Raw genomic sequence first — 25,419 nt, 5'->3', positions numbered from 1 at the left:
AGCGAAACGGGATGGTTTAAGTCCCTGCATCGACTTGTAGGCCGACTTTTACAACAGTTACTGAAATGTATTTTTAACGTTTTACTTTGAATGGTTTGACAGCATGTACTACAACTTTGAGTTGTAGATCAGTTGACCGGTCAAATAATTCAAATGAGTCAACAAAAATTTGCCTCCAACGTTGTCGAAAAGTGCTTGACTTTTGATACCCCTGATTAAATATATATATAATTATCATTTATGGTTATAGATAAGTTGTTGTGGCTGTGGTATGAAAATGTCAACTGATGTGTTATAGCTAAATTTAAGATTGTGGTTTGTTTTAATGTATATTGACTTTTGCTGATATGTAGCAGACCTTTTACTACCTTAGAGGTCGTTCTCTTCATTTAAGTGATTAACACCCATGCTAGGAAATTTTTGGATTAGTTAGAATTTTCAAAATACGTCTAATTAATCGGTCAATGCCGGTCAATGGGCCAAAATCAGATTAGTTAGTCAAAGTCAGATTTTGTTAGTCAAATATGGTTACATTTAAAACCCTCTAATTTGTTAAATGTTTTAATTATATGCTAATTTGTTAGTAAAAAGGTTTAAACACACTCGCGAAAATACTTTGGGAGTGTCTGTTTAAGCCTTCGTTATTAACCATAATTTCAGAAAAAATCATTATAGGTAATACTGGTTACTTGATAAACGTTCCATTACCCTGTTTATACAACATATATTAATGACTTTGACATGATAATAAATTACTTATTTTTGTAATTCTCTGTATTGCAGGCTTGTGACTTTTCACCATCCTACACAATACTTACGGAAGCAAAAACCATGGTGCGGAGTGTCACGCTAACTCTCCCGTTGTATCATAGTTGATAACAAACCACGCGGAATATTAACGTTAGTCTCTAAATTGTACACCGGTTACCTATTTGTGTGCTGCTGCTGCTGGTGGTGGTGGTGGTGGTGGTGGTGTAGTACATATCATTATATGTAAAGGTGGGAAGATGGCCGGGTTGGTCGGTAACGGGTCAAAGTGGATCTTGGTTCTATCATATTGAGATTGTATATGCTACTATAGTGCTTTGGTGTGAAACTTTTAAGCAAGCAATTCTGGGATGTATATTGCAAGAATGATTTTTTTATTTATTATTCAAACTCGATTCATGAATGCCTTATTAAATCTAGGATGTGAAATTGACTCAGGAACTTCGTGGACTCGAAAGCATTTTTGAAGTCCAATGCATATAGTATGACGATGGGATTTACGAAATACCTCTAATTCAGTTAAAACTATTAAATTATAATGACTTTGGTGCTTTGGTTCAAAGGTATACTGTATATTGTTATCACTTATTCGAACTGTGTTTTTTTTGCTCAACTTGCTAGGTATGTTTCAAAAACTTCTTTAATTATTATGTCTCATCACTGGATTCTTTTTGTTTGTGGCTTAAAAATGGAACTTGAACAGTGGCAATTTTAGACCATTTATATGGGTCAGTCAAATTCAATAGCAGTTTGATCTCTAATTATAACCCATTTGCTTAATGAGCTTATTACTACTAAGTACTAATGACTATTAGTGTTAATAGGTATTAGTGTTAATAGGGGTGATTATGGTGATTGAAGCTAAAATATTCATGTAAAAATCAACTAGATCCAAATTGCATCTAAGTTTCTTACTTAATTGATGAAGTACTGACTTTGCAGGAGTGTGGAGAGATATTTACAGATAATTTCTCATCGCGAAATCAAGAAAGAAGGTAATCTAATCTTTAATACTTAACTCTCGGTCATCTCTCTACCAAAAACCAACATGTAAGTTGTTTTAATTTGTAAGAATGCATTTCAGTTTTAAGTGACTGAAGTGAAATTGTTATGGCTGTTTATGTCAACATGAACGGGTCGGTTAGGTTGGGAAACGAGGTTGAACGGGTCAATTTCACTATGTATTTATCAAAGTGAGCTTATAATACTGTCAAACAATATAATAACTTTTAGTTTATTAGATGCACAAATATACTTGTCATATTTAGCTTATGATAAAGACAAATGATATAGCGTTTTACATATCAATTTAATTTGCTTATTCACCTACGACTTTAGTAAACGTGCTTTAGATCTTTATTAATCTTTACAACAATCCTTAGAAGAACTGCTATGCATTGGTTGAATTAAAAACATTGTTTGTTTACATATCAAGTGTGATGTTTTATATTGACGTTGTTATGTTCATTTTTCACAAGTTCGTTAACATTTTATACTTAGTTTTATTTTATTAGGGTCCGCCGTGCAACGCACGGGCTCTTAAAGACTAGTTTAAAATAAACTAGAAAAATTTTGGTTCGCACGTTGCGGCCGAACATTCTAACGTTTTTTATAAAATTAATGTTGAACGAGAATTGAGGAAAAAAAATTGTGAACAAACATTCTAACGTTTTTTATAAAACTAATGTTGAGCGAGAACTGTGGAAAAAAATTGTGAACAAAAAGAAAAAAGGGCCAAAAGGACTCAAACTCAGATTTTTTTATCTTACCAACTCATGAACTTACCACTTGCTTTAGTAATTCACTCGGTATAATAAGTTGAATTTATTTATTTATTATGTATATTTTTCCTTATAAAAAAAAATAACTCCATTTTGACTATCGTTAGTTGCGTTTTGTTTGCAAAATTATTTTGAGTTTAACGGTGATAACGGAGACACGTAAGTCGCGGCGAAAAAAAAGATAAATCCCGTTAAAATTTTGGGTGGAATTTTTTTTATTGGATATTATAATAATTTAGAAGTTACATTTAACACTCTATGGGTTAAATACGTCAAAGTTCCTTAAAAATTAGATTTAGAATCTAAAGTTGAGTGGGGAAAAACATAAATTTTGGGTGGTGGTGGGGTTTTGTCGTTGGGAAAGTTTTGGGAAGGCAAAACCACTAATTTTTGCACTCCTTTTAGTATATAGTGATAGTGAAAATATTATAGTATTTATTTTTTTTACAAGATTAAATAATTAGTTTAATATATTTTAGGGTTAATAAGTAAAATAATACAATTTCATCAAATAAAAAAAATTCGTTAAATAAATTAACATCTAACTAGTCACGAAATAATAGTTCACAAGGTCATGTTGAAATGTTTAATGAATTTCTCTGTCTCGTAACTCATTCGTCTTTCTTTAAATGGCTTCACACCTCTCTTGCCAAGTAATGCCTTGACCGACACGCAATACTCTTCGCTTTTAACGATATTAAAATTGTTCTCTTCAATAATCATGTTATGCAACAAGAGGGAGCATACATGATTCTTTTTAAAGCATTTACACTATATGATCATGTTGGTTGTTGTAACGTGCCCAAAGACCTTGTGAATACCAAAATTTCTATCAATATTTTTCCAAGCAAAAACTTGTTTCTTTGTAAAGTACGCCATTTCTTTTTAAGTCTATAACATTCGAGTAACTTTTCACGAAAGCTCATGAGAAGTATACCTCATCATCAAGATAGTACTCGTGCTACTAGTAATCAACATCTCCAACTTCATATGAAATTTTGGGAGCGGTGTATCGAACAACGGAGAAGCTTGGTCGATCACGCTATTTCAAAATATGCATGTCAAATACAGTTGTCGTGTGAGGCAAGGACTTCTAGCATGATCTTGGATACCCGTGACCGCCTAGTATGTATTGCCCTTTACATTCATTTTGACGTATTGCCCACGACCAATACATACGATTAGTTTTTCAAGCATTCGAGTTAAACTGTAAAGATGTTTTATGCGTAATCAATTTCTATGTGAAGTTGTTTTATGCATAAGCAATTTTCTAAGTACTCTCCTTATATGTATTTTTTAAGTAAAAATACTCTCCTTCTGAGTAAATCTTATCCAATATCAAATTTTATACTCCGTAACAATTTAAACAATAAATAAATATTTGAGAGGTATACGTTCCTAAATTCTGGAGAAAAAAAAAAATAAGTATAAACCCACGTGTAATGATATTTGCCACCAAACTAACGAACCACTCAACGGCTAAAATTAGTTCCGTTATATTATTTACCGGCGACAACAAAGTATCAAATTCCGACGATAAATATGGCGCTTTCAATCTCAACAATCTCTCCGATCGCTCATACCTATATCTCGCCTGCCGTTAATGTTAATTCTTCACAAAATTTTACTTCTAGTAATCATAATCTTACACTCTTCTCATCTTCTACTAACAAAACAGTTTTCACATCTCTTTCGCTTTATCGCCGCCCTGTCTCTGCCGCCGTCTCCAGCTCCTCCAGCAAGTTTAATTCAACTATATTCTATTCAGACACTCATTAGAAAATTTGATAGTTATCTAATTTGGCTGATTGATAGTGCAGGAACTACTATTGAAACGGGAAATTTGTTGGAGAGGGTAGAGGTGATTGATTTGAATGGAAATTCGATTTTGATTTCTGATTTATGGAAGGATCGGAAGGCCGTTGTCGCATTTGCTCGTCATTTCGGGTGATGTACATATATAGTCTTATTGATTTTATGGTTTTAGTTTTACTATTAGGGAAATTGAATGACGAATTTGGTGCCCTAATTCATATGCATAGGAGAACCTTAACAACAGTCTTAATTATTAATTATTAAATAACATAATGATAACTCCATTCAAATGTTTTGTAATATTAAACTGCAGATGTGTCCTGTGTCGAAAACGAGCTGATATGCTTGCTGCTAAGAAGGTATACATCTTTAAGCGAAAATCGTAGAACTTTATGTTTGGAAGTAATATGCTGAAACTCTCAACTTTCCTTCATATATATATATATATATATATATATATATATATATATATATATATATATATATATATATATATATATATATGAGTCAATGTTCAAGTGATCGAGAAAATGAGTGTAATGAAATTTAGTCGGTCACTTTTACTTGTAACGTTAATATTGATGTGACTTTTTTGTTGTATCAGGATAAGATGGATGCCCCGGGTGTGGCACTTGTCTTGATTGGGCCGGGTAATGTTGAGCAGGTGTGATTATATCTTTCGTTGTGTATGTTGATTATCTTGAATTTGTGAGAGTTCATATTGATGTGATAATGACAAGGAACTTTAACATGTTTAGATTATAACAAATGTTCAATGAAGTACCAACAAGACACTTATTGATGTTAAGAGTTATTTGCGTATTAGTTAAATAGTTTGATAATTATCATGTTCCTGTAAATGAATTGCTTATGTTCGTATTCATTTTGTGTAGGCTAGAGCGTTCTCTGAGCAAACAAATTTTAAAGGAGGTATGTTTTCACGCATCATCATGTTAATATAGTGTATCGGTTGCTTCTTCTTCTCCATTTTCTAGTTCACATCATCAAGTTATTGACACTAAATAAACAAGAAACCGATTGTATTCCCATACCACAAAAAATATGAATAACTGGTTCTCATTGTTCACTCATACTACACTTGTAGCATATATAACTCCCTTGTCGTGTCATTTAACTGCAACACATGGTAACAATGTATAATAAAATCGTAACATAATGACAATTATAAAAATGTATAATAAAATCGTAACATAATAACCAGAGGCGAAACTAGGATTTTTTTGACCGGGGGCAAAAAAAAAATTTTAAACTGTAGCAATTTTTTTGGATACAATTTGAAGATTTTGGGGCAAAAGTTGGAGATTTTGGGGCAAAATTTGAAGATTTTGGGGCAAAAGTTGGAGAATTTGGGGCAAAATTTGAAGGTTTTGGGGCAAAATATGTAGGTTTGGGGGCAAAAAAAAAAAATCCACCGGGGGCAAAGTCGAAAAACCCAAAATTTTTACACTGAAAAAAAAAATCCACCGGGGGCGCCCGGCCCCCCCTGCCCTTCATCATTTTCGCCTCTGATAATAACAATTATACTTTGCAGAAGTATATGCAGATCCTAGCTATGCATCGTACAAGGCATTGAGTTTTGTTTCTGGAGTTACAACTACATTTACACCTGGGGTATGTTTAGCCTATGCCAAGATGCTTGAACTATGTTTCTTGTTCATCACATTTTACAAATTCAAATGTATTGACTTTTTGAATCGCATGAAATTTTTTTTTATACAGGCAGCTTTGAAGATTATAGAAGCATACATGGAAGGTTATCGACAGGATTGGGAGCTTTCTTTTGAAAAGGATACACGTACGAAAGGTGGCTGGTATGTTAGTTATTTTCACTAAAGCTTTCTTTTTTGTTCGCCAAAGGCTATTCGATCAAACAGACTGCTTTTAGAATTGTAAAACCTTATTAGAAATTTTAAAACCTTATATAGGCGCTTTTTTTTTCTTTTTTTTCCCTTGAATATATTTTTATTTTACAACCTTATATTAACTATAACTATATAATATATAGCTACACTACATATTTTATATATATATATATATATATATATATATATATATATATATATATATACATACATATCCCTTTACATGGTATCTGTTCTCTGTGTATAGTTGTATATTGCATCACGGTATGTGTGTGTTTTTTTTAGGTTATATATATAGGGTCACATGTATATGTTTTGTTTTTGTCTTTGTATGTATGTATCTAAGTGTATATGTATGTCTGTATCTAATTTTTTATTTTTTTTTTATTTTTTTTTTTATTTATTTATTTTTTTTACTTGAAATTACTTATTACTGCGCATTATATTATTCATGCTATCTGTCTTACTGTTGTGCATTACTGCTGTATGTGTTTTCTTTTTTGGCTTCTTCGTATGGTCTCATCTTCCTAGACGCATATAACTCTTACAGGTATGTATGCCCGCACTTTCTCGTTTTAATGAGCTTTCCTGGCCAGAGGTCCTTTAAGAAGCAATCTCTTGGCTCTCGAGTAGAGGGTGGGACGATCTTATCTAGGCGCGGGTTTTATACCCGCGGGTGGAGTAGTGACTTCCCTCTAATCTAGGGTTCGAGGAATGATTGTCTACACTCCACCTCCCCCATACCCTATTCTCGTGGGATTGGGTATTGTTGTTGTTGTTGTTGTTAGAAATTTTATAAAACCTGATACTAATTTTTTAGGTAAGGTTTTAAATTTGCATACCACGCCCATCTGAACTGCAGCAACACAACCTATGTTATATTTATATTTACACAAGTGTTTAGAATGGACTTCTTATATTCTGTACATGTAATAGGTATCATATTTTCACAAGAACGATGGCTTGTTAACAACGAATAATTAATAATCGTTATATACTAGTGAGTAGTGACACATAAAATGTTTGAATTTGGAGATTGAAAGCTAATCAATACAATAAATGTTAATCATATTAGGCAACAAGGTGGCATCATAGTTGCTGGTCCAGGAATAAGCAACATCTCATACATCCACAAGGTGAGCCTCCCTGACCGATTCTCTTGAATAAACGACTCATTATTGTTTTTGAATCCGTTCACATGTTTCTTGCCGTAATATAATTGTGCTTTCAAATGATTAACACAGGACAAAGAGGCAGGGGATGATCCTGAAGTAGAAGATATACTTGCAGCATGTTGCTCATAAGATAGTAACAGATACACAATGATGTTATGCTACTCTATGTCTCCTTAATATTCATCATAGATCATAGATCATTAATGTATATGCATGTTGCTCATAAGATAGTAACAGATACACAATGATGTTATGCTACTCTATGTCTCCTTAATATTCATCATAGATCATAGATCATTAATGTATATATTGACGAGAAATGTTACAACCACAAACAATTTACAAGTTCGTAAACGTGTAAGATGGCTACAAAGCGAAATTGACTTTTATTTATATTCAATTAAACTTACAATAATAGCGGTACAATTGAATTATTGTATTAGTATCACTATTGACGAAAAAACTCATTTGCCTATTTACAAAATACTAATTGTTGGTATAAAATACTTGTTTTCTATTTTCATTTCGACTTCTTTTGTAACCAACGGTATAAGGACCTTCTTGTCACTTTCAACCTCTGCAAAACTACGGGTCTTCTACTAGGCGACGTTGATCTCATGTTCTCAAGGGTTTCGTCTAAATCAGGTTGTGGATTAAAAGGATTCTCCACATTTATTCTTATCTCCGTTGGGATTTTAGGTCCTAATGAGAGAACCTCGAGGTTGAGATTATCACGTAGAAGTTTAATTATCGTATCTTTTACACCAAATTGATGATCTTCACCAATTTTATGGACTCCCAAGATGATGAACATGTCATCACTTATCAATTCTCCTGCAACCAAACATATTTCGTCATCAAAACTCATAATAACCAGTGTAATCATCTATGTAATGGAGAATTAAACTGTTACCTTGATTGTGGTTTTCTTTTATCATTCTTAAAACTGCTAGGACAACAATGCGTGCCTCAACCTGTTGATAAATTGTGTTAAATAGATACATAGATATATCTAATAACATCAAGTAACTGAAATACCTTGGTGAGGCCTCGAAGATCAACAGCTATAGATTGGGCTTCTGCTTTACCCTTTTGTAAGTGTGATGCAACTTTCTCAAGAAGTAAACTTTGAGGTCGCCCTAAATCTCTTCGGTTGTTAGAGTTAAGCTGGCCCGGTGGCCGATGGTTATCTTGTATTATTCCTTCACACCATTCCTCTACCAGTTCCTTAAGATAATAATCATTGGGTTTGAATCTACATCATAATTACTTCTATTTTAGTACAACAGATAACATATAAGGGGTTAGTAGTAATGCGTGGTTATTACATGTCTTTTATAGTTCAGGGACTGGTTATGTAACTTCTGGAAAGTCAGGGGTTGTTTCTGTAAACATGTCCAGTCTGTAAATTCTGTTAGGGTGTATTGTAGCTATATACACGTACCCGGATTTACGCATGTCCTGATATATAGATAGGCATTGTTGCACTTCTACTAGGGAACCATATCTGGTACGCGCCCTGAGAAGTGTGTTATATGTCACCTGAAATTTAAAACAAGTTGATTTAGAATATTGTTTTCAGAGATCCGTCTCGGAAATACATTATATAACAAAATCTGTAATCAATTAACATTGCCAGGATGTTATACTATTCCTGTTCTATAGAGTTGTTATAATCCGCACCATATTTGGTTGTATTTGGTACTTCTTCATCTCTGCAAACAATGAAAATGCCAAGTTTAACTCCCTTTGTTTTACACAAACCTGTAGACAAAATTATTCCTAGTCAGAATCAGACAGATAAAAAATGCTTGATATTGTATCCCGTTATAACATAGATGAATATGAATATGAATATAGAAGCTGATATTTCACATATACTAAAACCTTATTAGTTATAAGTAAGATAAATTTATACCTTTATAGCTGCTGTATATGCAACAACATCAGGCGGTACACCAGATTCACGCATGGTTCTCAAAACCTGCACTGAATAGGCAATAGTTATTAGAGCTTATGTAATGTTGACCAAGTTTGACTTTGACCGAATTTTGACCGATTTTCCAAGTAATCCCGAGTTTTGACCGATATTTAAATTTCCGAGTAATCTCAGGTTTGACCTAGCTTGACCAAGTTTGACCACTGCTGATATAATAGGCCCATACTCTTACCTGCACAGCATTCTTTACATCTCCCGCGCCTCCATAAACACCAATCAGAGTTGACCAGCTTATATGATTAGGGCTGAGGCCAACTGTGTCCATCTCATCCATTAAAGCCTTTGCAAGAAAATGATCCGTACCACAAGCCTTCATCAGTACATTATATGTTGAAACAGTAGGTTTAAAAGGAACCTTCATAGGAACTTGTGAGGTCGTATTTTTTCTATTGTCAATCTGAAATGAATTAGTCTTCCAGGACCGAAATAAACGGAAGGCTCGGTCGTACTGGAATGACTTAACACAGGCGTAAAGGAGGACATTACAACACTGTACGTTCGGCATGCAACCAGCTAAAAGCATCTCTTCAAATAATACAAAAGCTTGATCTACTAAACCTGCTTTCGCACATGCGTTTATTAATGATGACCATGTAACTGTATTTGGAGTTACACCAGCTTCAATCATCTTATCTTTCATTCCCAATGCCATCTGCCACATTCTTGCATCGGAAAATACCTGACGTCGTATAGAAAAAACATGATTAAATCACATCATAATGCTTTCCAACGCTAATTTACAAATTTACGTCTTGGGATCATCAGGTTCATCTTGATGCTAAATTTTGGAATATGACTATTTTAGAGGAGGGTTGTAAATCTAACATTCTCATTGCAAGTAAAGTAAAAATGAACAATTGAAATTAAAAAATGGTACCTTGATCATTGTGCTATATGTGAAGACATCCAACTTTAATGATCCTCTAGATTCCAAATTCTCTACCTCCCTGTATATTTCCTGGGCTAAATCGAGTCTAGAAGCTACACAGCATGATTTTAGAAGGATATTAAAGGATGCGATATCTGGAGCAACACCTAGAGTCTGAAGAAGTGAACTGCATTAGTCATAAGTATGATATATATGCAAACGTTGTTGTTAGAAGTGAAGTTTCCGATAAGAAGAAACTAATGATATCTAATAATGCTGCATACTTTGAAGCAAGAAATAAAACAATGAAAATCGCAAAAGGGAGAAGGAAAGATGGTATTACTTGCATATGTTTGTAGATTTGCATCGTATAGCTCAAGTCACATGAATTAACATTCATAAGACTGTTGAAAACATACAAATTTGGGTTGATTTTCTGAGCACTTAACTCCTGCACCAAATTCACACAAACGACATGTTGTAAGTGAAATAAAGATAAAACCAAGAATATCCTTGATTTATAAATACTGAGAAAATACATGAAATAAAAATTATATTTCTAATATAAAATCCTACCAAATTGGGACTTGTGACTGTAATTGCACTCTACACTCTACAGAATTCAAGGAAACCATGACCATACCTCGTAAATGGACCTGGATTGCAAATGGTCATGACAAAGACCACATACATCTATGATAGTGCGGTAAGCATACATATTCACACAACCCAGACTATCTTTGGATGCTTCAAAAACTGTCAACGCAGATGCCATATCTCCTCTCTTTCCAAATTCACGAATTGCGGTACAGAATACTTCATCAGAGCGCGTACAAAAACCTGCATACCTGCAAACAATTGAAGATTAATCACATGAAAAATGCACCTGAAATCGAAAGACTAGTTTTGTCTGTATACTTTCTACATTTCCAAGCTGATGTAACGAAAAAGAAAGCTTACCTTATGGCTGCATGTGGATTCCTTGTGTTGACGCAGTTTCTAATAAGCTCAATTGGTTCTACTGCATCTTCGACAGATAAACGAAATCCTAAAACAGATTGACGTATAGATTAAACGAATCTAGTTACTTTTAACACCAAAGAACTACACATTTTGCAGTTCAAATCAATCTATTATGTTGAATTCAGTATTAATTTAAGACAAAAGGAGATGAAAATGAGCTGCAGATATAAATTACCTGCCAGCAATTCCATCAAATCGACAACCTCCTCTACACCACCACAACTCAAAATCCGTTTACATTCTCCGCGGATCGCATCGAAAACAGAACGATCAGATAACAAAGCAGCACCACCACCAAACCCTAACTTTTGAAAACCATTCAAAACGCCAATTAACTTCCGTACACCTTCATCATTGCCAATCAAACTCAAAATCCCCTTACGAACACTCTCAACATTCAACAATGCTTCAAATTCAACCGCCGTCAATCCATAACTAACAGAACTACCACTAGTAACTGTTTCCACAATCATGAAAAAATCATCGAACCTAGCGTCTTCAGCGAGCTTGGAAGCTAACTCGGCGTAGTAATTGTTCCGGTTGTGGTTCCGGCGGTGTTCGCCTAGTCTGACGGTGGAGAGTAACGGAGGACGGTGAGTCTGTGAAGAAGATGAAGACGGTTGCAGTGGTGGTTTTGAGTGTTTAGGTGATTGTTTAGGGTTAGTTGAAGTGTGTGTGTGTTTAGGAAGAGGTGCAATTGATGATGAAATTGTGATAAGAGTGGTTGCGGTGGTGGTTATGGTGGTGCTCATTTCCCGGTTAACCAGCGGTTTATCTGGCTAGTTGTATTTTCAGTTGTTCCGGTTGCTGTTTTGTTAAGGGGATTGTAGTTAAAGATTTTATTTGAAAGGTGGTTGTTTGATCAAGATGGTATAATATCTCTCTACCATAAAAATGAAATAAGAATAATCAGTCGTTATTTATTTTTATTAGTAAAACAAAGAGATTCTTGTTATTTATGTTTATATATTTATATATATTTATATATTTATGTTTATATATCTATATTTATATTGCCTAACAAATGTCAATTTCTATTTAAATATATACTCACATACTGTTATCAGTTGCAACAAATGATCAAATTGGCTTGAATCCTCCCCTGATAACAACAGTCACCCAAAAATGCAGATCATCAAGTGTCCTTTAAATTATACTCCAGTAGATAATGAGGTGGTCCTTTTAATCGTGTAATTAATGGTTCAAGTAAATTACATATATTTGCAGATTAATTCGTCATAGTGAGTGTATGAGTCTGCCTTTATTTCTAAACAGCCATTTGGATAGGTGCCATGCTTTGAGTGCCGGTATTTATCTTTTTAACGGATTAAATTTATAAACTTATAATGTTAATGGATCGAAACTCATAGTTTATTTATTAGGTCGAAAGGTGTAACGACGTAGCACTTGTAATGATATCTAACACTTAAACATTTTGTAGAATAAATTACATATACATTAGATATATTCTACCGAAGCAATATCCATCAGAATAGACATGAATTATGTACATCACCATATACTTTTCTCCTAGTAAACTTAAACTATAGAATTTACTTAAGGGGAGAAAGAATGGTGTACACCAGAAGAAAAGTTACAATGACAATTGCACCTCCAAGTGTGAAACCTGGTCCCGTCCATAAACTCAAGTTCGATCTCTCTGCCCTTTTGATGGGATCAACCTCCTCCGATAAAGGGAAGTTGGATCGCCTTGGGTTCCATGTTACATATTTGTTTGGTGAAAATTGCGAAAACAAACTCTTTTTCCCTTGTTTCTTGAAACTTGACTAGGCCTTGTCCCAATCTGTAGATGATTTATCTGTATACGTTGCACAAAACAATATAAATAACAACGCTATACCATGTAATATACATTGTGAAACACATACGAACACCATAAACTAATAACGGACGAAACAACTTTCATCCCTCACAAAATGGATATGTCTGATGACGACAATTACCATGATAGTGAAACTTAAATTTCAATGACCTCTTAGAGTGCTCCCAATGATGACATACTTCCTCCCCAGGACTAACTGCCACATCAGCGCTACATCAGCACTTCCTTCCCACGACTAACCCTGGACTAAACACTACCAACAATGATATACTTCCTCAAATCATTCGGGACCCACTGTTGGTGCATGTAATCCCTAGTTCTTAGTTGTTTATCATTTTAATACATTTGGTCATGTAATAACATTATCTTTGTCACTATTGATTTGCTATGTGTGTGCTTTAATATTTTATATATCAATAGTTAAACTGCATACACAGTCAACCGAGTGTGTTGACACAGTCGACCGACTGTGTCACTCAGTCGACCGACTGTCTAACACAGTCGACCGACTGTGTCTGATATGCAGTATATATCTTAACCTCCATTACGAGGTTAGACATCCTAATAACCCTATTTCGTTTGTTTTGCGTCCCAGTCGATCCCAATACCAAATACCACCGAATAACATCGTTTAGGAGTCGTTCTAATCTAGATTCAACCCTAGGTTCGACTATTTCGACCCCAATACAACCCAATATTCGATTTACATTCATTCTAGTGATTTCCGCCGCTAGAACGGATTACAAGCGACCTAAGATCCTTAGAAACAACGTCTACACCCACTATATTAATTACTCCGTAATTAATTAAATGTACAAGTAAAGAAGCAAAAAGTAGCACACATTTTACCATACTCCTCCGTCCACGAATATGATTAAAATGGACATGGAAAAGGGAGGAAGGCTGCACTAATTGCTGGGAGGAAGGCTCGACTAATTGTTACCAATGGCATCCTCGAGGACTAAGAGGAGGACGAAGGGAAGGAGGCACTGCAAAGAAGCATTCATTCTAAAAACTTGTAATGGTCTTGTTATCCAATAAGGCTTACTTATTGTTTCGTGCAAAACAAGAGTTATTCATGGATAACATGACTTATTGCTGTAATTTGGGGCGAGCAACATATGAATTTGTTACCGTTAGTTAATATAATATCTAATAATGTAAATATTTGAGCACTTATGATTAAGCTACCACAAACACCTACAAATTCTCTAAACATTTCTACTAAATATAGTCAATTGTCAATGTCTATACAAAATTAAGTCGTTAAATTAAGTATAGTTACGATTATTATACCTTTGTTATTATTATTCCGATCGTTACCGGGAGACGGTGGCCGTGGAGGAGGTGGATCTCTGGTAGAACAATAATAACGTCGATTTGGAGGTTTTTGCTTCCGATATGATGACGTTAAGCTGCCGATGCTCATCGCTCTAATATCCATTTTTTCCAGATTATTGAATTTTGACCACACAACTCAAACCTTTGCTCTTGTCTTTTCGTTATTTAGATTTTGTACGTTTGAAAAAAGTAGAGGGTATATATGTAATTTAGCAGCAATTTTTATTGGGCTGTATCTGTTGCTACTATTTAAGCCCAACTTATCTTCAGTAAGCCTAAAGCCCTAAATATACCCAATAAAGCTTCATTTTCACATGTTACGTCCGAACAATATATTTTTCGTTTGATCATAGTTGATTTTATTGATTTGATTTTATTATTGTACTAACTTTTGTTGAAAATTATATGGTAGTTACTAAATGTCAATTAGACGGCTAAATGACGTACTTAAGTTTCTAATCAACAATTAGAATATGTGAGGACACTAGATATATTGCTTTCATAGTATTAAATATACTAGCGATTCTAGTAGTCTTGACCAGTAAATGATGTTGATCGGCAGAGGCGGAACATAGTGCAACTAAAGGGGTATTGTCCCAACTCGATTTAAATAAAAAGTACTAGGTAAAAATATAAGGTTTTTTTTAGTGTTTACCCATTTTCACTAGTTTCGTCTCATCTCTAGTCACATATTCAAGTTCCGCCAGTGTTAAAAGCAGGGGTGGATTATATGTAGGACAGGGCGGGGCACCCCAGCTGGATTTAAAAAAAATATATTTTACACTAAATTTTTTTTTTAACTATAAAATAAGTTTTTTTTAGTGTTTGCCTCAGCTATCAATGAAAATTTTAATTAGTTTTTGCACCCGCCCCATCTGTGATCGGGTTCAAGTTCCGCCACTGGTTCAAAGAAAGGTCTTTGTCATCATGTGATAGCAATTCTTCTAAAACTATAAAGGTTTCGACAGTCAATGTTTACAAACAATCAGAGCATTGGGATTATTGCATGTGATGATCAAATCATAGGGACGCGTTCTTAATTGGTACTATACCTGGCAAATGGGTCGAGATGGGTCAAAGATAAAATGGGTTTGGGTTGAAACTGGTCATGGATCGAAATGAGTTAGAATTAAAATGGGTCAAACGGGCCGGGTTGGGTCAAGACCCGGGTCGGTTGGGTCGGGCTAATAAAATAGTTATTATTTGTATTTTTTGATGTATCTCTTCCGAACACGCGTCCCGAAAAAAGCGCGTCGAAAATGCGGGTTGAAAACACGCATAAAAAACGCACATAAAAAAGATGCGTCCAAAACGCACCTCGGAAAACGGGCGTCGAAACCGGGCAACGAAAACGCGTGTCGAACCGGGCGTCGAAAACGGGCGTAGCAAACGCGCGTCGAAAACGGGCGTCGCAAACGCGCGTCGAAAACCCGCGCGCGTCGGATATTGGTGTAACAGAGGAAAAGTAATAATGCCTGAAGTTGTGTAATATGTCTAGTTCTGTCCATTGAATATTGGTGTTGTACATGTACAGAGGGAGGAAAAGTTATAACGCCTAAAGTTGCGTTTGATAAAACGGAATAATTAACTGAATAGTTCATAATCCAAATGGGATTGAACCTCATTCAGAACGATAAAAACCTGTTTGTTAATTAGAAGAAACTAGACTGAATCAATCAACTTGATTTTACGCTCAAACTTTAATCAATGTATTTCTTGTGGTAAAAAAAACCCGATGAACATAGTAAATTACGATGCATTATAAACAATAAACAATACTGTATTAAAAGGAGGTTATGCATACAGTAGTGATCGCACTCACACGATGTAGTCGCTCGACTTGCCTATATCTGCAGATCGTCTTGACTTATCGGATGCATCGTAGACAAAATATTGAGTCGACTCGTCGAATTTTATTCATTTTGGGTCACCTTTACCACTTCCAGCAGTAACTTTTTTGGTTACCCTGCACCTGTCTTTTTTTTGCATACTGATTTCCATCTTCAAGGCATTTAATTTACCTTTTAAGTCCAGAACTTCAGGAGATATAAATATACTTTTCGTACCACTCGATTGGTTTTTACATGTTTTTGGATTAGTTTTTTTCTGGGAATTCGTTTTCGAGCCTGTTTTATCTGCAACTGTTTTTGACTGCGGAACATGTTTTCTTGCTTTTGCAGTGTTCGGATTCCCTATTTTATTAGATACACTTTTAGGGAAACGATCTAATAACCGAGCTCTGTATGATTCAGACGAACGTTGAGTTGTGGATGATGAAGATGAGTTAGATGGGCCCAATGGTGATGTAGGATAAGAACTGCCAGGTGGCGGTTTATGCTTCAAACTGACGTTTGATGGTGATGTAAGATATCGCTCATCCTTTTTGTTTCCATTTGGGGACGAAAGTTTATCGTTGTTCACTGAAGATCTACGAGGAACACTACTAGCCCGTTTTGACCGTTGTTTGACTTTAGACATTGATGACGATGATCCTGGACTAACGGGGCTAGCAGGCGATGTTTTAGGAAGACGAGTATTAACTAATTGCGTTTTATTCCGTGTGCCGATTCCAGGTGGCGTTTTCGAAGTAATGTTTCTTCTTGAGGATTTAACGTTGTCCACTGGAGATAAGGTAGGCGATTTTGTTGGCTGTTTTTTGATCGGTATCGAAGCGTTCAAAGATGATGATTTAGTAGTCACCGCAGCTGCACGGGGCCCACCTGATCCAGATACTTTTTTTTCTTGAGAATCCTTATGTCTCGATGACAGTTTAATGTTTGAATTCGTTTTGTTCGATGTTGTACTGGATTTATCCTTTGAAGAATTAATATTTTCGAATAATTTAGCCTCGACGTTCTCCATATCTGAAAGTTTGTCTAACTCGTGCTTTAAGCCGTCCCCACCTCCAGAAATCATGCTTGATAACTCCTCAGCATCAAGAAAACCTGTTTTTTTATAAAGAATTGTAGCCGATGAAAATGTAAAGTGCAAAGTTTATATGTTATTGCATACCTTCATTAGTGAAAAAGGCTTTATCCCATGAAAAACTTCGACGCATTTTTAAGTTATTATCTTCCGTAATCTTTTCCCGTTTAGTGTTGCGAACCATATTCACTGCTTTATTAAATGTTGCTACGAGCTCACTACTTATGTCTGATTCCTGAGTCCTGGAAGTGCTGCATTTAACAATTAATTGATATCTAATAATATAATAATGATAGTATAAAAAAACATATTGAGATTAACAAAGAATTGATTATTGGACTAAATATGAACAAGTTACATACAATGTTAATAAACATTGTGCAAAAGATGGTGTGGAAATGAACGCTAAAAAATTGTTCAAATATTATGTAATACACCTTATGAACTACGAAACTCTTTTGTTATAGCTTCAAGTTTTAATCAATTTAGGGTAGTTAAGGCGATATTCAAATGTCACTAGCACTAGAGCACATCTTGGTTGGTCAAAGAAAAAGGTAAAAACGGTCACGGGATAACACAGTTAGACCACGTACATTTGAGTAAAAATACTCCTCTTTCCCAAGTTTACCGTTTAACCCGGATGTACAACTTTGTCACATTGGCTTTTGGGAAACAATTGGTATCACATTGTGAGTATAATTTTGGTGAAATGAAAAAAAAGGCGATAGATAAATCGACCAAGAATCCTAATTTATGTTAGTTCTTGATCTAACATATCTATAATCAAAAATAATAATGAGAATATTATATGGTTGATTATATGCAACATTCATGCAATCGAAACAATAACAATTACCTTAAAATTGATGGGAAATTAATTTTTTAGCACCCCCAGCCTAACCCATTATTTTTTGGGTTCTATAGGCCGGAGATTTGGAACCCTAATCTGGACCCAAATTGTCAAGAAAAAATACCCAATTGTTTAAACAAGAGAAAATGGAAAGATTTCACGGGGTTTGTTTGCAAAAAAAACTAGACCGTTATTTTGTATCCAGAAAATTACATAAAAGGTCCTTGGATACCTGATATTACAACTTCCAGTCCCTTGTCTTTAGACTTATGAACAAAACGATCCATTCAAAACAATTCATCTAACTATTTACTAATTGAATGATGGAAACATCACATGCTTTCGCTATTATTAGTAATAGAATAGAATAACTCATCATAGCTTTGATATATATAATTTATTCTTTACTTTTTTTTTTTTTTATTAATATTGACATTAAGTAAAACTGTTGTTTTTAACTCATCATAGTGGTATAAAAAGATGTCAAATGTTGCACTTAACTAGAAAATGAGATCAATCTTATTACAAATCCATGCATTCTCCTTCAAATCCATGCATTCTCAAATTCAAAGTCAAAGTCAAAGTCAAAGTCAAATACCATTACATTTTAACTTTCACTATACAACAGCAGCAGCCTGCAACTCCATTCCCTTCAAAACATAAAACTAAAAATACCTAACAGAAGCATCCACCTTCACTCATTCATCTCCAAACAACAACCCTAATCACAAACAACATTTCACCAACGAAGAAAAAAAGTTAACGTTATAGTTAACATGTCAATTATAATATATAAATTATAATCAAGATTTAAAAGTACTATATTATACCTGGTAAATGTCTAAAACAAACTACTTCTGTCCTTTCTTCATAAACACACCAAATTTCTTTAACACATTACCATTCTTCTTCTTCGGTGATTCAACCTCCATGTCTTCAGAAAACGGCAAATTCAACTTACCACCAATAGTATGCGAATCAAGAGAACCCGTTCGATCCACATATTTACCATTATTACCAGTAGTAGAAAGCATGGCGGCAGCCGCCTCTGCCGCCTTTCTCCACTGATCCGACTGCACTTTCAGCCGCCTTAACTCCGCTTCCAATTCTGCATTTGCCGCCTGAGCCAAATCCAATTGCTCAGTTACCCTAACCACTTTTCGACTACTTTTATCCGCCTCTTCGGTTAAATAACCGACTTTCATCATTGCTTCTTTTTCAGCAACTCTTGCAGCAACAGCTTCATCATTTTCTTGATTTTTCACCATTTTTAATCTTTCATTTTCTTCTACCATGTTCTTTAATTCGGTTTTCATCTGTTCAAAATCCGCTTCCAACTTTGTTAATTCTTTAACATCTTCTGTATCTTTTTCAGTTGATAACTCTGTTTTCTCAAGCTTTTCATTCAAATTCTTGTTTTCCTCTGACAAATTTTGCAATTTTTCTTCTTTTTCCTGTAATTTCGCCTTCAAATCTTCCAATTCAGCTTTCAAAGATTCCAAATTCGTCTCCAAGATTGAAACTTTTTGGCTCGATTCAGATCTTATTTGTTCAGCTCCCTCGAGTTCCTCCCTTAACTTTTCCACTTCCATTTTCACACTTTTAACCTCTTCTCCATCGCTGACATCATCATCATCATCATCATCATCATCATCATCATCATCATCATCATCATCATCATCATCATCATCATCGTTACGTTACGTTTCACCTGAAGTTTACTAACATTTCCTTCTAAGGAACTCACTTGCAATTTCATATCCTTCAACTCAATACTTAAAGATTCATAAGCTTCTGTAGCATTAATCTTCTCTGACCTCAAAGTCTCCTCAGTTGACTTTAAAACTTCCAATTGTTCTCGGGTTTGACTCAAATCTTCCAAAGCTCGAGCTTCGGACTCTTTCGAATCGTTCAATTGGACTTTCAATTCTTCAACGATAGCAAGAGTTTCAGATAAATCTAGTCTTAACGTCAGCATCTCATTATCAGCAGATTCAGCTACTTTTTCGAGCTGCATCTTGAGTTTCTGGACCTCGTTCAGCGCAGCCGCTAAGGCCTCAGAGTCCATCGAGTGATGCTTTTGAACCGCATCGAGTTCGGATTCCCACGCACGGTCCCGGTCTTGGGAGATTTTTTTGAGTTCTTGAAGTCGAGATTCTTCCGATGCCGAAATTTCGTCAAGTTGTTGTTGTGAATCTTGAAGCTTATTGGACATTAAAGTAAGCTGCATTTTGGCCTCTTCGGTTTCCTCGTGTGCATGTTTCTTCGATGACTCTGATTGGTTGAGTTGGTCCTGCGTTTTCTTAAGTTCTTCTTGGAGATTAGCAAGTTGAGTTTCGAGTTCTGCCACTCTGCCGGGACGTTTTTTCTGCATTTTACACATGTAACTTATAAAAATGTACCAAATAATATATACATAAAAAAAGACAATATATATATATATATATAACAAACCTTCGATCGCATTACTTATCAATGGGTCGCTTTTTGTTATGTTTTAGATAATAAAGACATTGTATAGAGTGTAACGGGTCAACTGCAACCCAAAGTAAATTTCAAGTGCGTAATGTGGTAATACCTTCAACTTCCTTTGATTTACAAACTATTATAAATTATAGATATATAAATATAATTTATTAATTTGGCAATAATACTTCAACACGCTAACTATATAGATCAAAATAAAAGTTAAAAAACAAGCAACCTTGCCCACTTGGCTAATATAGTAGTAGTAGTATTATTGTACCTCAGATGTTGGAGTACGAGGTGATTTACGGTCAACAATTTTCGGACTTCTAGCTTTAGGTGTTCGGTTTGATGGATTTGGAGACGATAAATTGTCTGGAGAAGCCCCTGCAGTTTTGAGCTGCCTAGCAGTTTTACTTGTCCTATGTGGCACATCCAACGTTGCAGCTCTGTTTTCATTAAAAAATGTATTATATTTTACAAAAAAAAAGTCATGACATCACTAATAGAAGTGCTTAATATGATGGCTTTTGAATCAATCAAATCAGAGTTCGTATAAAAAAGATATGACCAAAATGGTGAAGGCTAGAAGAATTTGCATTATCAACAATATAATTTACAAGAGTTCAAAAGTCACTAGCAACATATCTTAAGGTTTTACAGAATAGTTAGAAATGGTTATTTGGAATAACCCGGTTAGACCGTATGCATTTGAATAAAAAAAAAAAACTCCCTTTCTATAGGTTAGTCTGAATAGGAAAAATCTTAATTATCGACATCTTAACCCGATTACACTTTAGTGGACATATTTGTAGATTATTGTATCTATTCGTGTTAATATCTGTGTGAGTTTGCCTTTCCCAAAAAACAACAAAAAAAATGTTTTTCCTTATTAGTAGCTATGGCTCTAGAAGATGTATAGCATATAGTCCAATAAAGTCATAATTTTTAGATTTATTGTTCTAAAACCCATCTGAAATCCAAAAGCAACATTAATTGTGTCTGTAAAAAAGCTGGAAATGAGTCTTGTACCTCATAAACAATGACTAATGAGATATAAAAAAGATTGAAGATCATACCTTGTCTTTGGAGTTTGCATTGTCAAATGACTAATATACCCTTGAGTAAATCAATTCTGTAAAAAGGCCCACTTGAATAAAGCAGGTTACCCACAATTCCTATAATGGGTTTTAGATGAATGCTTCAGTCAGAAAGAAAGATTTGTTTATATAATATATATGTAAGATATGTATATGTTATACTCGTATGTATATGTATGCAATGAAATGCATATGCAAAAGCATACCAACATATGATGTCATGTAGGAAACCTAAACTTCAATCAATGCCAACTAAAAGAAACCAAAACTAAGTTTCAAACAAACCTTTAAACAAACTCAAAATCCATATAAACAACCCCCACTCCCAACAACCAAACTAACACTACAAAAAAGCTTTAAAAGGGTACTTAAGACATTTCAATGATGGTCGAATATTTTTTAAAAAATATTTGCAAGGGACAATGAGTGAAGGAAGTACTAAGTTGGATTTACAAAATCATAAAAATGATTCTTGTTGTTGCAAAGAGGACTAATACAGAAAAAAGATGTAACAATAAGAAGAAAGACAAATATAATCAATCAAATCAATCTTTTTGCTTTTCCTCTTTAACTTCTTTTTCAATCTTGTGTGTTCATAAAGTATTTTATGAACATTATGATTTACACAACATCGTACCGCATAAATCAATATAAAAAACCAAATTTCACTTTGGTAGCTCCAGAATGTTTAACACAATACTCAATACTTAATTATTTCATCAAACACAACTTTTACTTTATATACTAGCGTTACGTGTAATTTACTCATTTGACACTAGAACGTCACATGAACCTTCTGTGCATCAAATAACAAGTTTGACCAATAATTTAATGAACATTTAAATTTTTTTTTTTACGCGTGTACAGTGTTAAAGATCATTATTACACACAAAACTTCAACACTATTACAAAGAAAACAGATACATAAAAGGTTATTCCTCAACCAAGGGTTGCCTCAGTACAAGGTGACCTACTGGCTACTGCATAAGGTCTGGGGTCCAATTTCATCTATTATTACAAACATCTTGATTTTTATATTTATTTACACAGGTTAAAAAATTTCAAATTTAAAAATAAAAACAATAGCAGCATCTTGAAGCCCACATGTAAATCCAAATGTGGTACATACTTGAACTAAAGTCCAAACACCCTTTCTTTAAAAACTGAAATTTTCCAAGATAACATCTTAAATTGCTAGATATTTTATTAATTTAATTTCAGATTAAAAATGTACTAATGCATAGATAAAATGTTGTTATATAAGCTACATAATTGTATATTTTTTACTTACTGGAGTATAATTCAAGAAAACCCCAAATAAAAATATATTTTTATAATTATAATTTATATAATTATAATTATAATAGTAAAAATGTACTAATGCATAGGTAAAATGTTGTTATATAAGCTACATAATTGTATATTTTTTACTTACTGGAGTATAATTCAAGAAAACCCCAAATAAAAATATATTTTTATAATTATAATTTATATAATTATAATTATAATAGTAACATACTGGACCCAAACCATATTAAAAATTAAAAAATGAACCCATAATTGATTTGACTGGGAAGTGGATCTATAGACAAAGCAGCTGCTGCATTCAAGCTTTCAAGATACTGAATTTAATACCATCTTCAAATACACATGAAAAACATTAAATAATAAAAAAAATACTTTTTATGGAAGGAGAGAAGCTCACAATGATGTGCAATAAATTCTAAGTTTGAAACGCTTAGATCTACTTAACAGATTTTATGAATCTTACAAACGCATAAACACACAAACATTGTTACAGTATACTACTGATATTTAAAGAAAGAAAAAAATTAGTTTCATTTTATTTTATTATATTTGTAAAATAACAAACCAAAACTATCCAAATGCAGTAGGATTATTATAACTATAACTAGTACTATCAAAGAAAGAATATTATTTCAAACACTTAAAATAGACTAATGCAAATGTAAGTTTAAAATAAGGTATAAGCACTTAAAATGCATTTTATTAACACTGTAATGTTCAAAAAATTTGCAAACCCAACTAAAAAAATTGGAAGATGTATCAAAAAATAACAAATTTTGTTGGGGACTTACCTTATAAATGAGAGGTGTATGAAGCAATAAGTTAGCTAGTGTGTCTGCTATTGTAGTAACCTGAAAACCCTAATTTGTTAAAAAAAAAAAAAAAAAAAAAAAAAAAAAAAGGTTTAAAGTGAAGGAAGATGAAGATGAAATGTGTGTTGGTGTTTTATTTTTAAAGGCAGGAAGTGTTGCAGTTCCCAAGTTTTGCAAGTCTTCTTCTCTTTCTACAAAAACTGTGAGGGAAGACTGAAGAGAGGGTGTTTGTTTTGTGTGACTAAAATTAAAATTTTGGGCGGGGTCCACGTTTATTTACACGCGCATCTTTATGCACGCGCTCTATGCACTCTCCAGTAAGAGTGTGCACCATTTAGTTTCAAACCGAATAAATAAATATCGAATCGAAAAAAAAAATCAAACATAAATTTTTAAACAGTTTTCAGATCGATCGAAACCGAAACCGAATTTGTAATTCGGTTTTTAGTTTGGTTTTTGGTTTTGAAAATTTTTAATTTGGTTAATCGAAAACCGAATTAAAAAGCGAATTCAAATTAATAACATATCAAAATATATTTATAATTATAATATTTATATATTTATATTATATTTGATGTATTATTATGTAGTACATTTTTATTAAGGGAAATTCTTAAAGGACACCCTCCCTAGCCTCTGCAATTCTGAGTCCTGACACAAAAGTCCTTTTTATTTCCTTTTTATTATTAAATTATACTACAATTACAATTACAATTACAATTATATTAATAGGAAATAGAAAATATAAATACTACCTAATAAGTTAATAGTATAGTTTAAGTGGTAAGCACCGATTTCTATTTTTTTTTTTTTTTATAGCTTCATTTTAATTTTTTATTTATTAATTATAATTATATTAATATTAATTAAATGTTAATTTATTTATACTTTTTTATTTTTCTCAATAAGTTTATTATTTGACAAAATAAATAATTTCCTTCAATAAAATAAATAATTAACAACAAAAAATAATCTGAAATTAATATTCTAATCTAGATTTACATGCGAAGACTCATAATTGAAACGCATATGTTGAATGTACATAATTGGAACGCATATATTGAATGTACATATTCAATCTTGACTACGTAACCCTTTTTTTCTTTTAATCTTCTGATGACAATAACTTGGTTATGAGAACGTGCTTCATTTTTTACCCATTCGGTCAACTCTTCACGACTATTGAACACCTGAAAATGCAAGTTATTTAGTTTCAATTTAATAATAAAATATGGTTTAATGTGCCATTAAATGAAATATTATACCTGATCAGTTGAAAAATCTGATACACTTGACATAACTATTCCTTATAATGTTATAAATCGATACAAATTGTGAATGTTATAAAAACGATTAATTATAAATATTTCTTATATGAACTGATACACATATGTATGTGTTTCTTATATTTTTTTTTGGAGAAAGATGTATTCCTTATATAGACTATAGATATATGGGTGAA

The 25,419-nt window shown here is 33.5% G+C and overlaps 3 protein-coding genes across 4 annotated transcripts; 1 reads left to right on the top strand and 2 right to left on the bottom strand.

The window, feature by feature from the left end:
* Positions 1-3,981: 3,981 nt before the first annotated feature.
* On the top strand, positions 3,982-7,627 carry LOC139861355 (thioredoxin-like protein AAED1, chloroplastic). Of its 2 annotated transcripts, none has more exons than XM_071849728.1 (9): positions 3,982-4,291; positions 4,365-4,496; positions 4,678-4,723; positions 4,969-5,028; positions 5,258-5,294; positions 5,917-5,996; positions 6,105-6,196; positions 7,323-7,383; positions 7,492-7,627. In XM_071849728.1, exons 1-9 carry the CDS (start codon positions 4,092-4,094, stop codon positions 7,549-7,551), a joined length of 768 nt encoding a protein of 255 aa, XP_071705829.1. In that variant the 5' UTR covers positions 3,982-4,091; the 3' UTR covers positions 7,552-7,627. The 2 variants fall into 2 exon arrangements, with proteins under 2 accessions (XP_071705829.1, XP_071705830.1); XM_071849729.1 differs by having other exon boundaries at positions 3,987-4,287; positions 4,370-4,496.
* Positions 7,628-7,750: 123 nt separating this feature from the next.
* On the bottom strand, positions 7,751-12,195 carry LOC139861354 (pentatricopeptide repeat-containing protein At5g02830, chloroplastic). The gene is made up of 12 exons (XM_071849727.1): positions 11,488-12,195; positions 11,250-11,337; positions 10,933-11,137; positions 10,633-10,740; positions 10,299-10,463; positions 9,594-10,100; positions 9,341-9,406; positions 9,106-9,186; positions 8,867-8,964; positions 8,461-8,677; positions 8,336-8,396; positions 7,751-8,256 (listed from the first exon to the last, which is right to left on the bottom strand). The coding sequence occupies exons 1-12, from the start codon at positions 12,062-12,064 to the stop codon at positions 7,943-7,945; spliced, it is 2,487 nt and encodes an 828-aa protein (XP_071705828.1). The 5' UTR covers positions 12,065-12,195; the 3' UTR covers positions 7,751-7,942.
* Positions 12,196-18,815: 6,620 nt separating this feature from the next.
* LOC139862879 (interactor of constitutive active ROPs 2, chloroplastic-like) lies at positions 18,816-21,873 on the bottom strand. The gene is given in 5 exon segments (XM_071851511.1): positions 18,816-18,992; positions 19,102-19,974; positions 19,977-20,639; positions 21,018-21,186; positions 21,817-21,873. Coding segments are annotated over 4 exon segments (1,704 nt in total). The 5' UTR covers positions 21,837-21,873; the 3' UTR covers positions 18,816-18,992; positions 19,102-19,122.
* Positions 21,874-25,419: the final 3,546 nt, after the last annotated feature.

Source organism: Rutidosis leptorrhynchoides, chromosome 8 (genome assembly GCF_046630445.1).
Source record: "Rutidosis leptorrhynchoides isolate AG116_Rl617_1_P2 chromosome 8, CSIRO_AGI_Rlap_v1, whole genome shotgun sequence".
Taxonomy (NCBI): domain Eukaryota; kingdom Viridiplantae; phylum Streptophyta; class Magnoliopsida; order Asterales; family Asteraceae; genus Rutidosis; species Rutidosis leptorrhynchoides.
Note: the sequence above shows the minus strand (reverse complement) of the source record. Positions and strands in the feature narration are given on the sequence as shown.

Coding starts and splice junctions, on each gene's coding strand:
- LOC139861354 (XM_071849727.1), bottom strand. CDS start 12,064: ATGAGCACCACCATAACCACCACCGCAACCACTCTTATCACAATTTCA. Junction 8,678..8,866: donor CAGGACATGCGTAAATCCGG/GTACGTGTATAT, acceptor ATTATGATGTAG/ATTCAAACCCAATGATTATT. Junction 8,257..8,335: donor AAAAGAAAACCACAATCAAG/GTAACAGTTTAA, acceptor GTTTGGTTGCAG/GAGAATTGATAAGTGATGAC.
- LOC139861355 (XM_071849728.1), top strand. CDS start 4,092: ATGGCGCTTTCAATCTCAACAATCTCTCCGATCGCTCATACCTATATC. Junction 5,029..5,257: donor GGCCGGGTAATGTTGAGCAG/GTGTGATTATAT, acceptor CATTTTGTGTAG/GCTAGAGCGTTCTCTGAGCA. Junction 5,295..5,916: donor GCAAACAAATTTTAAAGGAG/GTATGTTTTCAC, acceptor TATACTTTGCAG/AAGTATATGCAGATCCTAGC.